Source organism: Filicampus tigris, chromosome 10, assembly GCF_054856515.1.
Source record: "Filicampus tigris isolate MCC_2025a chromosome 10, RoL_Ftig_1.0, whole genome shotgun sequence".
Classification (NCBI taxonomy): domain Eukaryota; kingdom Metazoa; phylum Chordata; class Actinopteri; order Syngnathiformes; family Syngnathidae; genus Filicampus; species Filicampus tigris.
The window spans coordinates 24,804,473-24,823,704 of record NC_141226.1 but is presented as its reverse complement, the minus strand read 5'-3'; the positions used below and the strand labels follow the sequence as shown (position 1 = coordinate 24,823,704).

General features: G+C 46.5%; 1 protein-coding gene across 4 annotated transcripts in view; it reads left to right on the top strand.

The window, feature by feature from the left end:
- Positions 1-19,232, top strand: part of efr3a (EFR3 homolog A (S. cerevisiae)) — a 34,752-nt gene that overhangs the window by 12,362 nt on the left and 3,158 nt on the right. For 2 of the 4 annotated variants that reach the window (XM_086043632.1, XM_086043631.1), the window contains exons 5-23: positions 601-722; positions 1,469-1,618; positions 3,368-3,514; positions 6,498-6,576; positions 8,695-8,830; positions 9,720-9,791; positions 10,640-10,807; positions 10,876-10,990; positions 11,647-11,698; positions 12,543-12,715; positions 13,444-13,519; positions 13,675-13,836; positions 14,547-14,678; positions 15,110-15,177; positions 15,264-15,391; positions 18,058-18,143; positions 18,762-18,810; positions 18,921-19,024; positions 19,119-19,168. In XM_086043632.1, the coding sequence (XP_085899758.1) occupies positions 601-722; positions 1,469-1,618; positions 3,368-3,514; positions 6,498-6,576; positions 8,695-8,830; positions 9,720-9,791; positions 10,640-10,807; positions 10,876-10,990; positions 11,647-11,698; positions 12,543-12,715; positions 13,444-13,519; positions 13,675-13,836; positions 14,547-14,678; positions 15,110-15,177; positions 15,264-15,391; positions 18,058-18,143; positions 18,762-18,810; positions 18,921-19,024; positions 19,119-19,168 (2,069 nt within the window). Of the gene's footprint in view, positions 1-600; positions 723-1,468; positions 1,619-3,367; positions 3,515-6,497; positions 6,577-8,694; positions 8,831-9,719; positions 9,792-10,639; positions 10,808-10,875; positions 10,991-11,646; positions 11,699-12,542; positions 12,716-13,443; positions 13,520-13,674; positions 13,837-14,546; positions 14,679-15,109; positions 15,178-15,263; positions 15,392-15,979; positions 16,031-18,057; positions 18,144-18,761; positions 18,811-18,920; positions 19,025-19,118; positions 19,169-19,232 lie in introns of all 4 variants that reach the window. The other 2 variants (XM_086043635.1, XM_086043633.1) reach the window with 2 other exon arrangements.

Here is a 19,232-nt window from a genome sequence, read left to right as displayed (position 1 = left end):
ATAATTGTTGCGATATTGTAGAGAGGTGTGCGATGTACAAAAAGCTCACAATACCGTATAAAACTCACGCACGATATTGTAAAAAAAGACCTCATATTAAAAGAAAGAAAACATCCCAATATTCTATATCAGATAACGACCCCTAACAACAGCTGACGCCAGCTCCTGACAGGTAACAATCACTAACGACAGCCAACCCAAAAAACTGCTATTAACCTTGAGAGACTGCTAATACCAGCTAATGGTTGCTAACAACAAATCTTAACAGCTAACAACCACGAATGACTGCCAACAACAGCGAACGACCTCTACAGGCCGCTAACAGCTAACAACCACTCGAGCCCACGAACATGACCGCTATCAACAGTTAAGAACAGCTAATGCCTGCTAATAAAATCCGACAAGATGTTACGCTCTCAAAAAAAACGCTAATGATTGCTATCGACAGCTAACAACCGCTAATAACCGCTAGAGAATGCTAACAACTGCTAATTACCATTATGGCGATAATCATGAAGGTTTTGTACATGCTAGCGGTGTTTGATGTCAAGTTGTTGCTGATGAGTTTTTTTTTTTTAATTCTTTTTTTCCTTCACCCAGTTTGTGAAGTTTGCCAACATTGAAGAGGACACTCCATCCTACCACCGCCGCTACGACTTCTTTGTGTCTCAGTTCAGCGCCATGTGCCACTCCACCCACGAGGACCCGGACACCAGGACCAGGTTGGTACCTTGGCTCGCAGGCGACAGCTTGTGATCCCTCGTCTTCACTGCTTGATGACGACGACGACGACGACGACGACGACGACGACGACGACGACGACGACGACGACGACGACGACGACTACTCCTGGACTGTGATGCCATCGGTGGCACCGGGGCAGTACCACTGCTTTGTGAAAGACATTTTTGAGTCATACAGAGATAATGTATACAGTAGATATACTGTAAATACACATTTATCGATTATATTGTAGATGGATTTATACGAATAATATCGATCAGTATAGATTCATACATAAGATTTTATATATGAAAATCGAATCTAGATATGTAGAGGTTTAGATATTAGGGGTGCCCATCTCTCCCCCAAAAATGGTGCCATACATTTCTTGATACATGGCAAACGATACGATTCAAGAATGGTGAAGGATTCGATTGGGTTCCATTCAGTGGTATTTGGATTCGATGTGTAGCTATAGTTGTGTAGATGTATAGATAGAGATGTGATTACATAGATATTGGCAGAGTGTGGATATGTCGAGTTATAGGTATACAGTACGTTGTAGATGCGTAGATATCATTGTGTTGGCACATGTATCAGTGTAAGTAATAAAAAATGTTTTTATCTGTCTATTCATGACAGATGCAGCAATAGATGTAGGTTTGTAGATATGACTGTATTGATGATGTTGGTCAAGTGGTAGATAATGTTGCACCCAACCTTTCTTTTGGTACGCCGGCCTCAGGATCCGCGTGGCGGGCATCAAAGGTCTGCAGGGGGTGGTCCGAAAGACGGTCAACGACGAGCTGCAGGCCATCATCTGGGAGCCGCAGCACATGGACAAACTCATCCCCTCCATGCTCTTCAACATGCAAGACGCCGACGACAGCGACAGGTAACGCAACGTATCGACACAGTACAGTGGCGCCTCCGCATACGAGCCACCCAACTTGTTGACGACGTTTTCAAGGTGCAAGCCATCGCTCGGGTGATTTATTTGATCTTATTTTGTTTTATTCGTTTTTTTTTTTTATGCTTTGACTTACAAGCTCAAACTTGAGATACAAGCATATACACTGATGTAAAGGTGCTTGCGGGCATAGATTTATCCTCTGCGTAGAACAATTAATATTAGAGTCGCACTCGAGCTAAGCAAGGACTTGAGGCATTATGAACCCCACTGTAGTTCTAGGCAGGACACGCTCTGCCGCAATATGATTGGCTGCTGTATTTAGGCAATGAAGGATATACACTATCTGTCTGTCTGTCTGTCTTCTACTGTCCCATGTGGCCAAGACGGGCTCACCAAAAGGTTCAGCGTGACAAAATCTGTTGAATTCATTTTCACATTTTCATTGTGTTAAATGAGGTCTTTGCTGTTTGTTTTCATCAAGTCCAATTTTATGGAGTGCTGCTATTTTTACTCATTGAAAAACACCATTTTTGTGTTTTGTGAGTGGCAAGGCCGCAACAGATTAATGACGAATTAATTTCCGGTCATTTCAATGGGGAAAGTCGATTTCAGGTCCGGGTGCTTGGAGTTGGTTTGTTTTTGCCATCTCGCTGAAGTAGTTTCCATGTCAACAGAACTCTATTTTTAGAGCTGGCCAGACATTTTCCTTCCTTTCCGTCTTCCTCCTTTGGCAGCTTTTCCCCGGGTAAGGGTGATTATTTCACTGCGCGAGGAGCTGCGTTCCAACTGGAGCGTCTCCACATGTCGCTGGTGTCCAATTATCCGGCTCGGATTGGCCCGGCACCACCACTGTCTGCCGTCTTTAATGGCGCCCTGTCCGATCGGTCGCTTGGAGCGGCCTAATGACCTCACGTGCGCTTTTCTCCATGCGGCCTTGTGAAATATGTTTCAAGGCTTGAGACTGAACACAAAGTACACCGACACTGCCTACCAATACCATTAGTACATGTGATAGATGACATTTCTCAACTCAACTTTATTTATAGAGCGCTAAATTTAAAGCCGGAGATAAAAAACAATGGCAGTTGCATCAATAAATGACTAACAAAAAACAGGATAGTATGCTGAGTCGGAAGCCAAAGACTCAAAAAGTGTCTCCAGGTGACTTTTAAAAGTGGACAGAGAGGGGAAGGGCCTTGGCTGAGATGAAGCGGGAGCTCATTCCAAAGGGAAAGAAAAGGCAACAGAAAAGGCTCCATGGCCTCAGAGCCGCCGCTTAGTCCTCCCTACCTCCGCAATCCATTATCAAATGAATCAACAGTTCTTTTGACAACCGTTTAATCGCTTAGTGACCTTATTTAACATAAAATTGTCCAAATCCTCGCAAGCCAAGCCTCTCAACAGTAATCAATTATCTTTGCGTCTTTTCAAAGTAAAACATTTGCTTTTACTTTGGAAACCAAGGACAAGCGTTTTTACTGATTTTCTGATGGACGCTGCTGACCAAACCAATAACCGAATCGTGATCGTTTTTTTGCTTAGCGCATTTTCTGCACTTTGAATTACAAGTAATGTTTTCTCCTTTAATCAAGCGAGTGAAATTAACCAATGTTGTTTTATCCCATATATCGGCAAATGGAAAAGCGATCGACGGACTAATCAATGATTCAAACCATCCTATGTTGCAGTCCTACTAAAGTTTGACGCTTTTGTTGTGTGCGTGTGTGTCAGGGTGGGGGCGGGGCATCCGAGCACGCCGTGCGTGTCCGGCCAAGACGGCGACGAGAACCCGTCCGCGCTGGCCGAGAGCTGCTTCAGAGAATTGTTGGGACGCGCCGCCTATGGAAACATGAACAACGCCGTCAGACCCGTGCTCGTGTGAGTAACAACTGCGCACGCGCTAGCTACACGCACACACATGAACTACACGCGCTCCTGAACAACGCATGTAAACGAGACGCACACGAGGAATCCCCTTTGCGGCAGCATGAGTGTGCGCCATGTGAAGTGACAACAAATGAGTGATTAGTTTCCTGTCAATTGTTCATTTTCATTCCATCAAGTGAACGTCTCGCCTCGTTATTAACGATCCAACGTTAATCACGTGCGGATCTCAAGGTCGTCTCCCTCGCGTTGGCGGAGGGGGTTTGGTTTAAGGGGGTCCGAGGGGGTCTTGTGCCCTCCAGTGGTGGACCTAATGAAGCGTCGGTGATGTCGGCAGCTCCGAATCTTTTAATGACTGCGCAGCTTCTCTCTTTTCTTTCTTGTGGTGTCACTGGCCAGGCTTCATCTCCTCCTGCAGGGGGAGGATTGTGGCTATAAATAGAAGCAGTGGGGTTCATCATGGGGGGGACGGGGGAGGAGGGTTTGGGGGGCTTCACATTGACGTCACGTTGGACTGCGGCTTGACTGAGGATCTAAGTCTTCCTCTTAAAATGGATGCTGCACTTTTTGTATGCGCTGCAGTTAATACTTGACAACATCAAGCAGTCAAAATGTCCATGTGGACCATTTTGAATGTTTTCACCCAGTGTTGGCAGGCTGTCAAGACTTTCTATGTTTTTTCATGCATCACTTCCGGAGACAACCACCATTTTTTTATAATAATAGACACGTCTACCGAAATTCATGCTGTGAAGGCAAACTGCCCACGGGCGTCAAATGTTCCAAATCTCTCTAGGACAAGTTCATCATGAACCCATTAAGGACGGAAGAGCATAACCGCATTCCTACCACCAGAGCCGGGAGCGCTGTTGCGTATTTCTACCTTTAAAGCCGGGAGAGCGGATACGGCTTTTTCTTTTTTGAATCCAATTCTCGGTCTCTTAGCCAATATAATGCATCGAAATATACACGTGACGGTGTCGCGAGACCGCGGAGGATGCCCCGGAATTTTTTTCGAGCCGCAATGGCCGTCGATCGCAGGAGCTCCGAAATAAGTAATGGCAGTGATAGAGATGCGCTTGTGGACTTTGAACCGGAGGAACCGGTCGAAGGTGATATGTGATTAAGATATATGTTTGTAGACGATGACGATATTAACGTTTTTGTAACAGAATAGAGGATGGTAATTAATAATGAATAAAAAAATGTTGTTGTTTTTTTTATGAAAAACTGTGCTTCTCTTACACTGCACTTTATTTTTACATCCTGGATTGAAACAGTAAAATAATAATAAACTGAGGCCTGTGTGAAAGCAACACGTCTAAGCTCTCAAATTCCTTTGGAATGATGTTTCTATCTGCTACAGGGGTTGAGATATCAATTCTTTTGTAGGTGTTGAATTTGTGGGAGAACCTCAGGTTTGAGGGGGCAATTCGATAGTCGGTTTTGGGGAGATGTTGTGCCGGGCGCTTTAGGCCTTCGTGGGTTAAAGGACTTCAAGAAGTGGGCATAATGAGCCTTAAATGAAGGATTCAGACCAAAATGTTTGATTTTTTGCTACTTTTGTCTTCTTGAAACTTGTTTGGGGGGGTCTACTCATGACACACCGTACATGCCTTCCAAATGTCATCTCATTTCATCATTAGGACAAATCCATCATTAAAGCGCCCCTGGAAAATAGGCCTAAAATGGCCATTTTCAAACCAAAATGACAGACTGCCTGTGTCTATTCACACATGGCTTCGTAAGACTTTTTTGTGACTCTACTAGACATGCCTAGCAAGTTGCTGAGTGCGCGTGCCGACCCGATCTCATGTTGCTTGGTTATCCTGCCATGGGGGCTGCTGAAGTTTCAATCGAAGATGTCAGCTGAAGAGCAGCCAGAATGGAGTTTCTTCGACGACCTCCGACCCCTCCTCCAGCACAAATGAAAAAATCTAGACTGAGGTCGGCGTGGAGGTCAGCGTGGCGTCTGTTCAGTGAGGCCTTTGATTGGATGAAGTGTGTATGGACAGGTTGAGGTCGGAGAGTAGAAGAAGAGACTGGCCGCTTTGGAATTTTCGCCAAAATGAACGTGTCACTCACTCACACACACACACACACACGCAGACGCACCATTTTGGCTTTGTTTGCTTTCACTCTCTCTGCGTAGACGAGCGAGCTTGAGAATCGCCGCCGCTTGAGTAAAGGGAGGAGGGGATGTGGGAGGAATGAAGGCACTGGAATGCCCGTGCATTTGGGCAAGGAGAGCCACTGTCACCAATACAGATTGCACTGTCAGCCGTTTGCTGAATGGAGCAAACGGACTCAACACACAAATAGGAAATGCAAACACTTTGATCAGTAGTGCAAGTTCATCAGTAGTACTAGTTGAGGTCGTGCCTGTTCAAGTTCAAAGATATTGCACTGTGTAAACATTGAAGTGAGTTTTTTATTTGTTTGTCTTTTTAGCCGATCCCGCTGTTACAAACTGAAAAACTCACTCATCTTTGTTCGGGCCCATCTCCCACTATCAAGTTATCCAGCAACTCTGTTGATGATTGACTTAAGGAGCTTGATTTATACACAAGTAGTGCTTTGCCTTCGCCTTGTGGCACTTGAAGGAAATTACAGTTAGCGGTAGTGCAATAGCCTGCCTCATTTAACATTTAATAGCTCAGCGTGACAATCAGGGTACGTGCCCCCCGTCCGTATGATTGGCAGGTAAAGCCGCCGCCCACGCCCCCCCGGGACCACCGCCGCATAACACCAGCAGACCTCGGGGAGTGAAAGGCGTCACGCCAGCTGCCGCCGTCCTCATCGAGAGGCGAGCGGCAGCTGTGGCTCGCAGACGTGCCGTCCTCCGGGTTGTATTGGGTCGCCGTTTGGGGGGGGGGGTCGGGGGCCAATCTGTCGGCCGCCATCTGTGGCGCCCGACCTTGCATCGACTTGCTGTGAGCACGCGTGGCTTGACGACATGACGTTTTTGCGTCCGCAGTCACCTGGACAACCATCACCTGTGGGAGCCCAACGAGTTTGCCGTTTCCTGCTTCAGGATCATCATGTACTCCATCCAGGTCAGCGTCCTCGTTGAGCTCACTCGCGTGATCACGCCATGCGCACTCGAGCAAAAGTCTCCCAAATTGTCACAACAATCAGTTGCACATTTGGAGCCCTTCCCCCCCATTCACACCTTCCTAGCCATCCCGTCTGCCCGCCTTGTCAACCCACTCGTCTCATTTACCGCTCCAGTCTACTTTCCTAACCTAGCTAACTATTTCCCCCACCATCTATCTACCTACCTACCAGTCTAAACTAGCCGCGTACCCTTCTAGTCTACCTAGCTGCCTTTTTTAATGGCCTACCAGTCTCAACTGCTTTTCTACCTATTCTTCTGATCTATTTCCCCAGACAATCTGCCCACCCACCAATCCAATACGGCTACCTAACTAATCTGCCTACCGCCCCAACTAATTTACCTGTCCAATCTATTTTGCTCATTTACCTCCCTACCTACTTTCCTACCCATCTAATCAACCTAAAGTATCCATCTAAACGACCTGCCTACCCATCTGGTCTACGTTCCTACATATCTAATCTACCTCTTTTGCTTCCCTACCCATCTCGACTACTTGCCTGCACATCTAATCTGCCTATCTAATGCACCTTTCTATCTAATCTGTCTACTTTGCCAATGTAGTCAACAATCTAATCTGCCAATTTATTTTACCTACGTACCACAGCCGTCTACCTACTTAGCGATTTCACGCCCATAGCCACCAAACTATTTTATCAGTGGTGGTTTTAGCTTGATTGGCTCCCTGTGTGAGACCGCCGCTTTGACGCCACACATTGAAGAAATCACACTGGAGATACTTATGCAGTGTTTCCCCCAAATGCATGATAAATTGTTAATTGCAAATTAAAATACAGTAACAGCAAAGAATCATTCAAATCAAGACAAGAAACAGTACAAAGGCCCAAATTGCACAATGCACAAATGGAAAAAAAACCCTGTTCTTGCAGTAATGATGTTGCTGGCATGATACCTTCCTTTTATGATGGCAATTGGATTGTTGAGTTAATTACTTGAGGCTTAATCAGCTTTCAGACACATTAGAGACAAACTCTTCAATTTATTAAAGGTGTCCGTGGTTTTGCTAATTGACTCATGAAAAGAATTGCTGCTCTCGGGATTCGTTTATGACCTCGTTAGCGCACATCAAAGTAGAGCTGCGTAATACGGACAAAATTTGATTTCCCAATAACGATACTTACAATTCCATGAAATGGATGGCTGTGATATTTTCTCCATTTCTTTATGAAATGCATACTTTATATGGACCACACAATAAATGAATAAAAGATTAACTATCCCATGCCACAATTGTATTTGCCACATTTTTAAGCTACTTAAATGACTGGCATGGAAGACGATCGTTCGGCTTTCTCTTGAATATTCAAGATGAAAGACTCTGATTGGTACTTGGCTAGTTGCCAATATATGGCCGTCAAGATTCTCCACCGCCATCGGTGGAATTGCGGTGCTCTCAAGGTGCACTCTGAGAGGGCCAGCAGTACCCCTGGAGATTTTTCCTTCCTTCTTTCTTTCTTTTTTTGTTGTTGTTCTTTTCACTTTTCAGTACGTCTACCTGCCAGCCGTCTGCGGCAGACTGACGAGCTCGAAGCCACGATTCCCGGCTGTTTTTTCACTTATACTTAGATTTTTTTTTTTTTTGATTAATTCGCCAACACAGTGATTCCTCACTACCTCACGGCTGCCCAGAGAGCACACTGTCTGACTGCTTTGCTAAACCACAATGCGAAACTGCAACACACAATACCACCGACTATATTCACTCGCATGCATATACAGTAGTAGGCAAGGCATGTAAAAGTGAATATGTCCATGAAATACTGTCGCGCAGTCATCGCCCCCACCTGAATTAAGATAGCAAATAGATGAGGATGGAAAGGATGAAAATCTACACAAATTGGTGCTGCCAGCCATGCATTTTAGTCGCTGGACTCCCAAACAAATAATAACGTTCAGCAGTCCCAACAAGTCTTTAACAGGCGAAGGAAATGGAACGATATGAACTAGGGGAAACCTAAACTAACAAGGATAGAGCACATGAACTTGAACCTTTGATAAAAACCACCCTGACCGCATTTGTCTCCTGGCGGTGTGGCAGGCGCAGCACTCGCACCACGTCATCCAGCAGGTCCTGGGCCACCTGGACACGCACAACAAGAGCACCCCCAGGGTGCGCGCCGGCATCGTACAAGTGCTGCTGGAGACGGTCGCTATCGCCGCCAAAGGCTCCGTGGGTGAGTCTTGCCGCGTCATTAGCCTTCAAGGGGAAACACTGCCGCGTTTCCTACACTCTGATCCCGACATTTTTATAGGGTGCACCTAGACTGAATATTCCTTTGTAGGGAGTTGGGCGTTAGGGGGTGATTCTGCATTGGGAATCATTCATCATCCCCTACTCTCGAATCACTACAACAAGGTTGGAATACAATGTAATGGACTGCAGTGGTGCCTCCAGATACGAGCGACCCGACTTTGGAGTTTTTCAAGACCCGAGCCCTCGTTCGGCTGATAAGCCACACCCGCGTCAAGCTCGCTGCCAAACTAAACATGGAACAAGGAGTGTATTTAACGCTTTGTCGTCAAAACAACCAAACAAAACCTTTTGGACTCATAGTGACAAACAACGTAAGGCTCTATAGATAAGTTAACAAGTTAGGTCGACAGTCGCCGTGTCACGGTATCACTTCATCACGTGAGATGTAATCACATTTGAACGCGTTAACTTGTCATGTTGAAACTTGCCATGTTATAATGCCTACCTACTACTTTAGAATGTGAGACTGATCAGTTAAAACGTCAAGCTCAGCACGTTTAAAACATGAAAATGTCATGATGTGATACTGAACTTTTTTTTCATGCTATACTCACGGCTCGGCCCCTGCGTTTTTTTATTCTCTTTTTTTTGCCAACGTCTGTCGTGGGAAATGCTTATTGGAGCTTTAGCCCCATCCCCCCCTTTGAGGGGACTAAATAGGAGCTACCCTCGCCTCACGACACAACATTCGACAGTGCTTACAAAATGGCCAAGTCACTATACAGTGTGTACACCTTCCTGGTTTCGTGTGTGTGTGTGTTTTTCACCGCCTGCGTGTTGGGAAAACAAACAAAATGTCTGCTGGCCAGGAAGCATCCAAGAGTGCAAAGCAGGCGACGGGCTGGACACCGAACACGCCGCACCTCCCAACTTGTGGCTCGGTACGCAGAGCAACGTGTAGTCGAGCCGGGCTGGGCAAAGTCGCATCGCCGCTTTCAGTTAGACGCTTTTTTTCCTTCTCTTCTTTTTCATTCTTCAATTGGCTTCATTAGGATATTTTCATTAGTTTTTGTTTTCATGTATCTCAAATGATTGCTTCGTGGAGTTAATGGAAATAACGAGAGAAAACAAAATAAACAAACGCACATATGCATTGATTGTTTTGTTTATTAAACAAATGGTGAATTCATTGAAAAGATTCATTAATGAGAAATACGTTTCGGTTATACCGCTGTGCTGCATTTGATTCTTGCTAAATAATTGATCCATTATCAATAAATGAAAATATTAGTCAATTGAATTTTACAAATGCTATTCAATAAAAATGTTAAAATTAAGTCATACAAATTATTTTAAAAACAACAATAAGATTGGTCAAATCTTATTAGCGTATTAAAGAGACATCTAAAAATGAGCATCAATTCTAATTTCATGATTAAAATACACTTTTTACATAAACATGTTGGTAAAATAACCAAGTCTGAGTTAACAAATGCATGCTGTGAAAAGTCAAGTAAATTTGTCAATGGGAATAAATGAATGAATGAATGAAATATTGAATATATTTTCCAAACGTTTTTTATTTTTCTTAACCTTTCCTACATTGTCCATTCTAAAAATTGAAATGTGGCCCCAGTTTGCCCAGCCCTGACGTAGCGTGTGCTAGCGTAGCTCGGAGGTGTGCGGTGGTAGCCTGCTTGAGTTTTCCATGATGGCCGTCGTGATTGGGACATTTTCGCCCGCCCAAGCGCGTCACGCATCTCACTCGCCACTTGGCGGCGGCGTTTAGGTCCGACGGTGCTGGAGGTGTTCAACACTCTGCTGAAGCACTTGCGCATGAGCGTGGACCTGGAGCTGGGCGAGAGCTCCCGCAGGAACTCGGCCAGCAGCGCCTCGTCGGGCCGCGGCAAGGAGAGCGACGAGCGCATCGTGCAGAACGCCATCATTCAGACCATCGGTACGCATTTGGACGTCTTCCCGTCTCCCCGTGCGCCCAGGTGACGCACTTTTCTTGCTCCCCGGCAGGATTCTTCGGGGGGAACCTGCCCGACTACCAGAGGGCCGAGGTGATGATGTTCATCATGGGCAAGGTGCCCGTCTACGGGACGCCGTGCCACACGCTGGACACTGTCAAGATCGGGTGAGTGGACGCGCCGCCATGCCAGCTACCTACCTACTTGTCTAGTCTACCTACCTACCCACTATCCAGCCTACCTACAGGAGGTATTTCACCTACCTACATGTCTGATCCACCTATCTTACCAACCTACCCTCTTGCCTACCTACATCTCTCTTATCTACATGCTGCTTTCACGTACCTACCCGCAAGCTACCCGTATCTAACCGACCTACCTAGTTTACCTACACATCCAACTAATTTAATCGACAGTACCTACCTACCTATCAAAATGGAATCCATTCAGTTTCACCCTCAAAATTCGAAACACAACATGCCATAGTGACAACTTGAAAGGAATGTTTACAGTGTTTTTCTTCCAATTGATTCAAAGTTAAAAATAGTACTAATAATAATTGACTTGTACATACTGCTAAGTATTCACACACGCGCAGTGGTGCACCCTCCTTGGTCACGTGCACGCTCCCTGTTGGCATCCTGGCTTGCCATCACGGACGTCGTAGCAAAGGGGCTAACAGCAAATGCTCTCTCAGCGACAAGATTAGAGCCCCTCGCATCCCCTCGCCACAACATCCCCAGCCCCGTCACAAACGCTGACCTTGTTGTTGTGTTTGGGATTCCTTCTCACCTTCTGCCACCTGCGGGGCTGACGGCTTCAGGCATCAGGGGACCAAGAGGATCCAGACCATGTTGCTCAGCTCCCTCATCATGGTCAGTCATCACACCATAGACTTACTCGTTGAATGCACACCTCATCCCAACATTAGGTTCTTGTCCCAAGTGAAGGTTGAACGCACCAGTCGCCACGGACTGGTCTAAGCCCATGCAAGTGAATGTTATGCGTCAAATGTTCTAGTTCAGAGACAATGTTCTTGTCCCAACAAAAGCTTTTAGTCCCGAGTGAAGCTTTTAGTCCATAGTGAATGTAGTGATCATTTTCTAGTCAAGGGTAGCGGATGTAGTCAAGAGAGAAGGTACAAGTCCCAAGAGAATTGTCCAGTCCAAAGCGAGGAGAATCTTCTAGTTCCAAGACAATGCTCCAGCCCAGGCCTGGCCAACCCGCGGCTCTTTGGCCGCTACCATGCGGCTCCCTTTCCAAAAATGAGCTTAGCTGGACGCATTGCTCCGCCAACCCCATCCGTCGCGTATGTGACGAGCACGGAACGGTGCTAAAAGTTCCTTGCTATCGTCCTGGGCTTGTCTCGCCGCTCTCCTTAAAATGTCATTTTGCTCGCCAGTGTAGCGTATAAGCGCGCCACTTCCGGGTTCGCGGAAGTCACGCGTCCAATCGGGTGCCGGTATTCGCAAAGGTTCTCGTCCCGGGCAAAGGTTTTAGTCCAGAGAGAAGGGTCTCGTCCCATGCGAAGGTACTAGTCCGGAGGAGGAGGTTTTACGCCCAAGAGAAGGTTGTAGTCCCGAGAGAAGGTTCTAGTCCGGAGAAATGTTGTTTCCCAAGAGTAGTTTCTAGTTCCAAGAGAAGGTACTAGTCATAAGTTCAGGGTTAGGGTTTCGCTACTTGATTTGAGTGCCATCACTTGCTGGTCGGTTCTTCCAGGTGACGTCGGGTTTCAAGTCCAAGTCGATGGCGGGCGCTCTGCCGTCCCCCTTCCTGGACCCGCTCTTCTCCATCTCGCTGATGGAGGACAGCGAGCTGCGTCAGCTGGTGCTCGAGATTCTGCACAACATCATCGACAGACACGACAACCGCGCCAAACTCAGAGGCATCAGGTGCCGCCCACGCGCCATGTTGTGGTTGGCCGCTGCTTCCTGGCTGGAACGGCAGTGCTTGTCTTTATTTGGTACACTGAATTGGTCATCTCGTTTCATCTGCAAAGCCTGCCCTTCCGTCCGGGATGCAGTAGGGTGTGTCCCGACTGGATGCAGCAGCCAATCCTATTCCAGCATGGAACTCCCCTGGGGTTCATAATAACCCACCGCCGACACTCAGATTCAATCGATGCCTTTTTTTTAAATGCTTGATACTAAACTCATTTCTAAATGCTTCATGCTAAATAATGCTACATGCTAATCGCTCATTTCTGCCAACGATTAAATGCATGACGCTAAAGATTTTTCCATGGTGATTGTTCGATGTTCAGTGCTAATTATTGCTAAATGCTAGATGGCCAACAATGCTACAGATTAATCGCTAAATGCTTGAACCCTAGCAAAAGATGAGTTGAATAAGGCTACGTGCTAAATGCTCAACGCTAAGTAATGCTACATGCCCATTGCTAATTTGCGGATGCCAAACACAGTAATCCCTCGCGGGTTTTCAAAAAGTATTCATCAAAAAACAAAAATGGACAATACTGCCATATTGCAGAAAGACGCGTTTTTTCAAAGAGATGAGTTGACTTGGACATGCATACTAATTGCTCGATACTAAATAGCATCGGGAGCCAATTGCTCATTTCAGGATGCAAATGTTAACGTTGACTGTGTGTGTCCCGAAGGATCATCCCCAACGTGGCGGCTCTGAAGATCAAGCGGGAGAAGATTTCCAAGCAGGATGTGGCCTTCATGAAGAAGGTCGGTCATTACGGTCTGCTCTTTCCGTTCACACGGAAAGCCCCCAAAAAGTCGTTCATTAGCGGCGGCCGTTGCCGTCAGGCGTGCGGTGTTTGCTTTTGGTGGCCCTGCAAAGCGGTCATATGGCTGACTCGCGGCCATGTTGTGTGCGTCAGCACGGCCAGCAGCTGTACCGCCACATCTACCTGGGCTGCAAGGAGGACGACAACGTGCACAAGAACTTTGAGCTGCTCTTCACCACGCTCGCCGTCCTCACCATCGAGCTGGCCAACGAGGACGTCGTCGTCGAGCTCGTGCGCCTCGCCGTCGCGCTGCAGGTCCGTGCCGCCCAAAGTAGCGCCAGACGCTACTCAAGCCAGAGTTTGGGTTCCAAGCAAGGTTGAACTTTCAAACTAGGGTTCGGGTCTTAAAGTGGACTTTCAGGTTGAACTCATTCACTGTCACTGACATATGTACGTACATTTTTTTCAAACGTTAGGGTCAAAGAGGGTCTGAAAATGTCTCTGGCAGTCAATGAGTTAAAAAAGGCGAGATTTCAAGACCAGCTTCGGGGTTGAAACAAGCTTTATGGTTTCAAACTACGCTTAGGCTTTTAAAGTACATTTTGAAGTTAAAATTGGGCTTTCAAGTGAGAAATAGGATTTCAAGACAGGGCTAGGGTTTTGAGCCATGGTTATGGTTCCAAATTGGGGTTTCAAACTTGTGTTGGGGACAAAAGTGTGGTTTGGATTGAAAGTTGTTTCAAGGCAAAGCTAGGGCTTGAAAGAAGGCATAAAGGTGCAAGTTAGGGTTTCAAACTAGGGTTAGGGTTTCAAGCCACGATGTTGACTTTCAACAAAGGTTCAGGTTCCAAATCAGGCTTTCAAACTAGAGTTAGGGTTTGAAATGATGTCTTCAAACTCCAGTTAGGGTTTCAATCCAGCATTTCAAGCCACAATTAGGGATTCCGGTTTCAAACAAGGGTCAGGGTTTCAAATGGGAGTCTCAGGTTAAGCTAGGGTTTCAAGCGTTTGTTTTCTGCGTGTAGGACATGGCTCTGTCGACGGAGGAGAATTTGTCCATGTGGCTACGTTGCGGCGTGTTGGCCTTGGTGGCGGCGTACCTCAACTTCCTCAGTCAGATGATCGCCAACACCGCCTTCTGCCAGCACGTCAGCAAGGTAAGCGCGCCTGCGCCACATGTGCCTGCACTGACACAAGCGACGCGTCCGCCTACCGTTGCACTAGCTTGACCCGCACCGCACCCGCACCTCCCTCTGCCAACACGTGCCGCCCCGACAGCACCTCGCCCATATGGGCCTGCGTCTACGCTTACGGGACCCCCTCTGCCTTCGCCGCCACCCGACTTGGCCTTTTTCATGAAGCCATCAGGGAAGGCCGCTTCCTGCCTTCTCTTCCGGATCAGTCATCGGTCATCATTCCCGACTCCTTGGTCACCACAAGGGGATTTTTTTGGTTGTTGTTTTTTTTTTTTTTTTTTTTTTCGAAAAATCACAACTATCTCGTTTCACTCCATGCGCATCCTCCGTTCTCGTGTTTGTGGAGCAGCCAATGAGTGAACGGTTCCCAACTGGCTGCGGTCCACTTTCAGGTGATCGAGCTGCGCAACCTGGACGCTCCCTACCTTCTCCCCGAGCACGTCTTCCGGGACAAATGCTCGTAGGTCAAGCGTCTTCTTCTTGGTCATCATCACCTCCGTCACGTTGCCTCTCCGTGGTGACCGCGTCTTCGTGTGGCGTGTGCAGGCTTCCCGAGCGCCTGGACAGGGACGACGCGGCGCTCTTCTTCCAGAGCGCCGACATGGCCGACAGTCTGGCGGGAGCCGGATACAACGCCGACAGACTCAACGTTCCCTACGTGCCGCAGGTCACAGGTAGCCCGCGCAGCCCGTCGCCTTTCACCTTCTCCTCCTCCTCTTTTTGCTTCCCTTTTCTCTGTTCCTTTTCTGCCCCATCCTTTCATCCTTTCGCTTGCTTTTGCTTCTTTCCGTCCCTTTCACTTTTCCCACCATTGCTTCTTCTCTCGTCCTTCTTCTCTTTTCATTCTCCCTCCTTGTTTCCACTCCCTTTCCCTCCTGCTTTGCCATTACTGACTCACTCCTCTTCCTTCACCTTTGCTTTTCTTTCTTCCCATCACGCTTCCTTTTTTTGTCCACTTGCTTCTCTTTCCATCACTTGCATCCTCTGTCCTTCTCGTTTCCTTTCTTCTCTTCAGTCACTCACTTTCTTTCCGCCACTTTTTTTCTTTTGCTTCTTCCTGTCTTCTCAGCTTTCAAAATGTCCGTCCGTTGTTGCTCACATTTTCCAATGCAGTTCGCCCAATCAAAGTTCTGTTGACAAACCCGACCAGTTATTACATCTGAGCGTCCACGGCGTCTTGTCAAACTTGCGGGCGACTGGAGGTCCTGGACGCTTCCGGTTGAGAAGTGTCATGTGACTTTGATGTTTCCCTCTTCTGTCAGTGCTTTACACAGTGGGAAAAATCCTGCACAAGTGCAAACAGAGGTCCAGAGGTAACCATAGCAACTGTAGTAACCATAGCAACAGACCACCCATATGACCTTTAGACCAGCGGTTCTCAAACTTTTGGGGTCCAGGGAGATATTCTGTCTTCCAAGAGCCACCTAACAATCCCAATTTGAAATCAGTCAATTACGCATACAAATATCAAAGTGATCGTATTTGGACATACGAGGTTTCGATGAGACAGAGCGATAACAACGATAACCATGTTTTGTTTGTCGACATTATTTTGCTCAACCTGGCCTTTGTTGGGGTTAGTGACACGTCACAAATGAAACACGTCTCTCAATCATCTACAAAAACATTAAACGGTGGTTTGAAAAAAATGCTACTGACAAATCAACATTTTACTAAAGCACCAATTACCAAATATTTGTAGAAGTGGACTTTTTGTTTTTATTCCAATATCAAACCAGTCCTTTGAATGACTTGAATGCCTTTGGGGGTCTCACAGTCGTCATTATTGCATGGATCATGACCAAATCACCCAAATTGACCGCATTTGGACCTACAAGGTTTCCATCCGACAGCGACGGCACGTCGGTGAGCCCTTTTTTCAACGAGACCACGTCATCTATTGCAATATTTATGCAACGGCTTGTGGACCCCAGTTTGAGAGCCTCTGCTTTGGAGTCTTGTTTAGTCACTTCCTGTTTGCAACGCTAATGCCGCACGGCTTGTGCCCGCCCACGGCTTACGTGGACTCATGGTGAGTATTTGACTTCCTGTTCCTTTCATGTCGTGGGCGGAGGATGTCCTTCAGCTGGTCTTAGTTTGTGCTAGCGTCATAGCTGAAAGTAGCGCCAACAGAGCGACGTGGCCACCAGGAAGTGCTCGTGGACTTCTTCTCTGAATTTTGTGCTTGATTGTTTTATTGGCATCTTGATGTTTAGCATGCAAGGGCTGGGATATCTTTTACCTTTTTTTCCCTCTCCCAAAAATCACATTTTAATCGATAAACGTAGCCAACCCTTCATGGCTATCAGTGGGTATAGCGACGGAGGGCTGCCGCGGACAGCAAACATCTGTCAATTATTCCCCCCCCCCCTCCCTAAAAAGGTTTACAATTGCCTGCGGATGCTACATGATAGCAGCAAACCGCTCATTTTTGTCTAGATGAAATTCCTCAAACAGCGTTCCTCGGCACCAAGATGGCTCCAAACACACAATGTTTTTGGAGGGGCGGGTCTTATAAATGGAGTTCCTGAATTCACTTCAATGCAGTTCTGCGACACCAAGATGATACGCGATGGTGCCAAAGTCATGCAATGAACCTTTGCCATTCGCTTATTATTATTGCCATGAAAAAAAGAAAAATATTGAAAAACAAAAATCAGCAACTTGACTCTTAAAATTGAATGAAAGAAATTCTCAAAAAAGCCCGAATTGACGCTCATTATAACTACTGCCCAAAAATTATTTCTTTTTCTAAAAAAAAGATATATCGATAGATTTACCGCATATACTGTACTCGTAATTGCCAGTATTTGACACTCATATTTGCCATAAAACCTTTTTTTTTTTCATTTTATTTCCAGTAAATTTTGCGAATAATGGATCTGCCATGAAAAAAGTTTACATTTCTCCAGAAATACGAGCAACAATAATTTCTGTTAATTGCTTTGGAGAAAAAAAAACTCACATTTTTTTTTCCATGCTTTATTTTCTCCTGGTAGGTACCAACAAATGCTTTGAAACAGTTTCTTTTTCCAACAAGTGTTGTTCAACTTGCATCAACAGCTGCAGATATGATAAAAGTAACTTTTCCCTTTGCATGTAATGTCAAAACACAATCAGGAATAAATGAACATGTTCCTAAAAACCGAAGTGAAGCATCAAGCTGCTTGACTCGACCGGCCCGTTGCCAGCTCTCTCGCTGCAGGGTTGGCTCAATAATTGCGGCTTGGCTGCACATACCTCAGTCGCAAAAATGTCCAACGTGTCACGTCTAAATGGGCAGCGTGTGTTTGGCCCTCTGCTGGGCTCCAGTCCCGCCTGACCGTGTGGCATCCCGCAGATGAAGAGCGCCTGACCAGGAGGAAGAGCTTTGTGGACACCGTCTCGTTGCAGGTGGACATCCTGGCCAGCAGCTTGCCGGACAAGGTCGGTGCACCGCACACGCTCCAATCGTGCTAACAGCTAGCCTCACGCTTGCCTTCTGACCACTTTTTACCACCAGGCGGTGATAGTGAGGAAGTGTTTAGTTGCGACATTTATGTCTACTCATCATGACTATTGTATGAGAATGTAAGTTAGTACCGTGGCGCCTCGAGATACAATTGACCTGACTTGTAAGCTTGGACTGTACTCACAGTTGTATATTCTTCATCCTCTGCAAAGAATGACTTATGTTACTGAGGAGCTAAAGAAGCTAAGGCTATTTTTTGGGGCTCCATAAGGTTCAAATTACAAACAAACTGTTTTTCTGTTTTTGGGAAACCTGGAACAGATCCAAGGCATTTCAATTCCGTTCCGTGAAGACTTGAGTGTTTGGAGTTCCGGGCATGGTCAGAGAACAAATTCAACTTGTATCTCAAGGCACCGCTGTATACATTTATACAAGCCAGTTATGTCATGTTAATTGTTTGTTCGTTTTTTGTCGTTGCGATAGATTCTTTTGTTCTGGTTGCTTTTAATTTACGCGTGGCTGCTCCCTAGATGAAGTTGACTTGAGACCACTGTGCTGTTTACGTACCGTTAACTTTATTATCGTGCGTTTAGTCGCAGCTGGCTGAGGAGATCACCTTTGAGACCTTGAAGAAAGCCATTGGTAAGATGCTAACCGATTTAAAAAAAAATTAAAAAAAAAAAAAATTCAAACCACAATTGTGCACAGACTGTCAACTGCTCATTGTCGTTGTGTGCGTGCGTCCCGGTCAGACACGAGCGTCCTGGAGGATCAAGAGCGCGAGCGTCGGCGTCAGGTGATGGAAAAATTCCAGAAAGCTCCGTTCGAGGAGATTGCGGCGCACTGCGAGTCCAAGGTACTCACTCAAGGAGGGCAGACTGTTGACAGCCAATTAAATAGGGACGTCTCTGCTCAGCTAATCGTGCGTGCGCTTGCGTGTGTCCGTCTAGGCCAACATGCTACACGAGCGTCTGGCGCACATCTTTGAACTCACCATCCGGTGAGTACCGGGTGACATCATCGCTCCCTGCTGGCGTGGCAATGAGCTCATCGCGTGACATGCA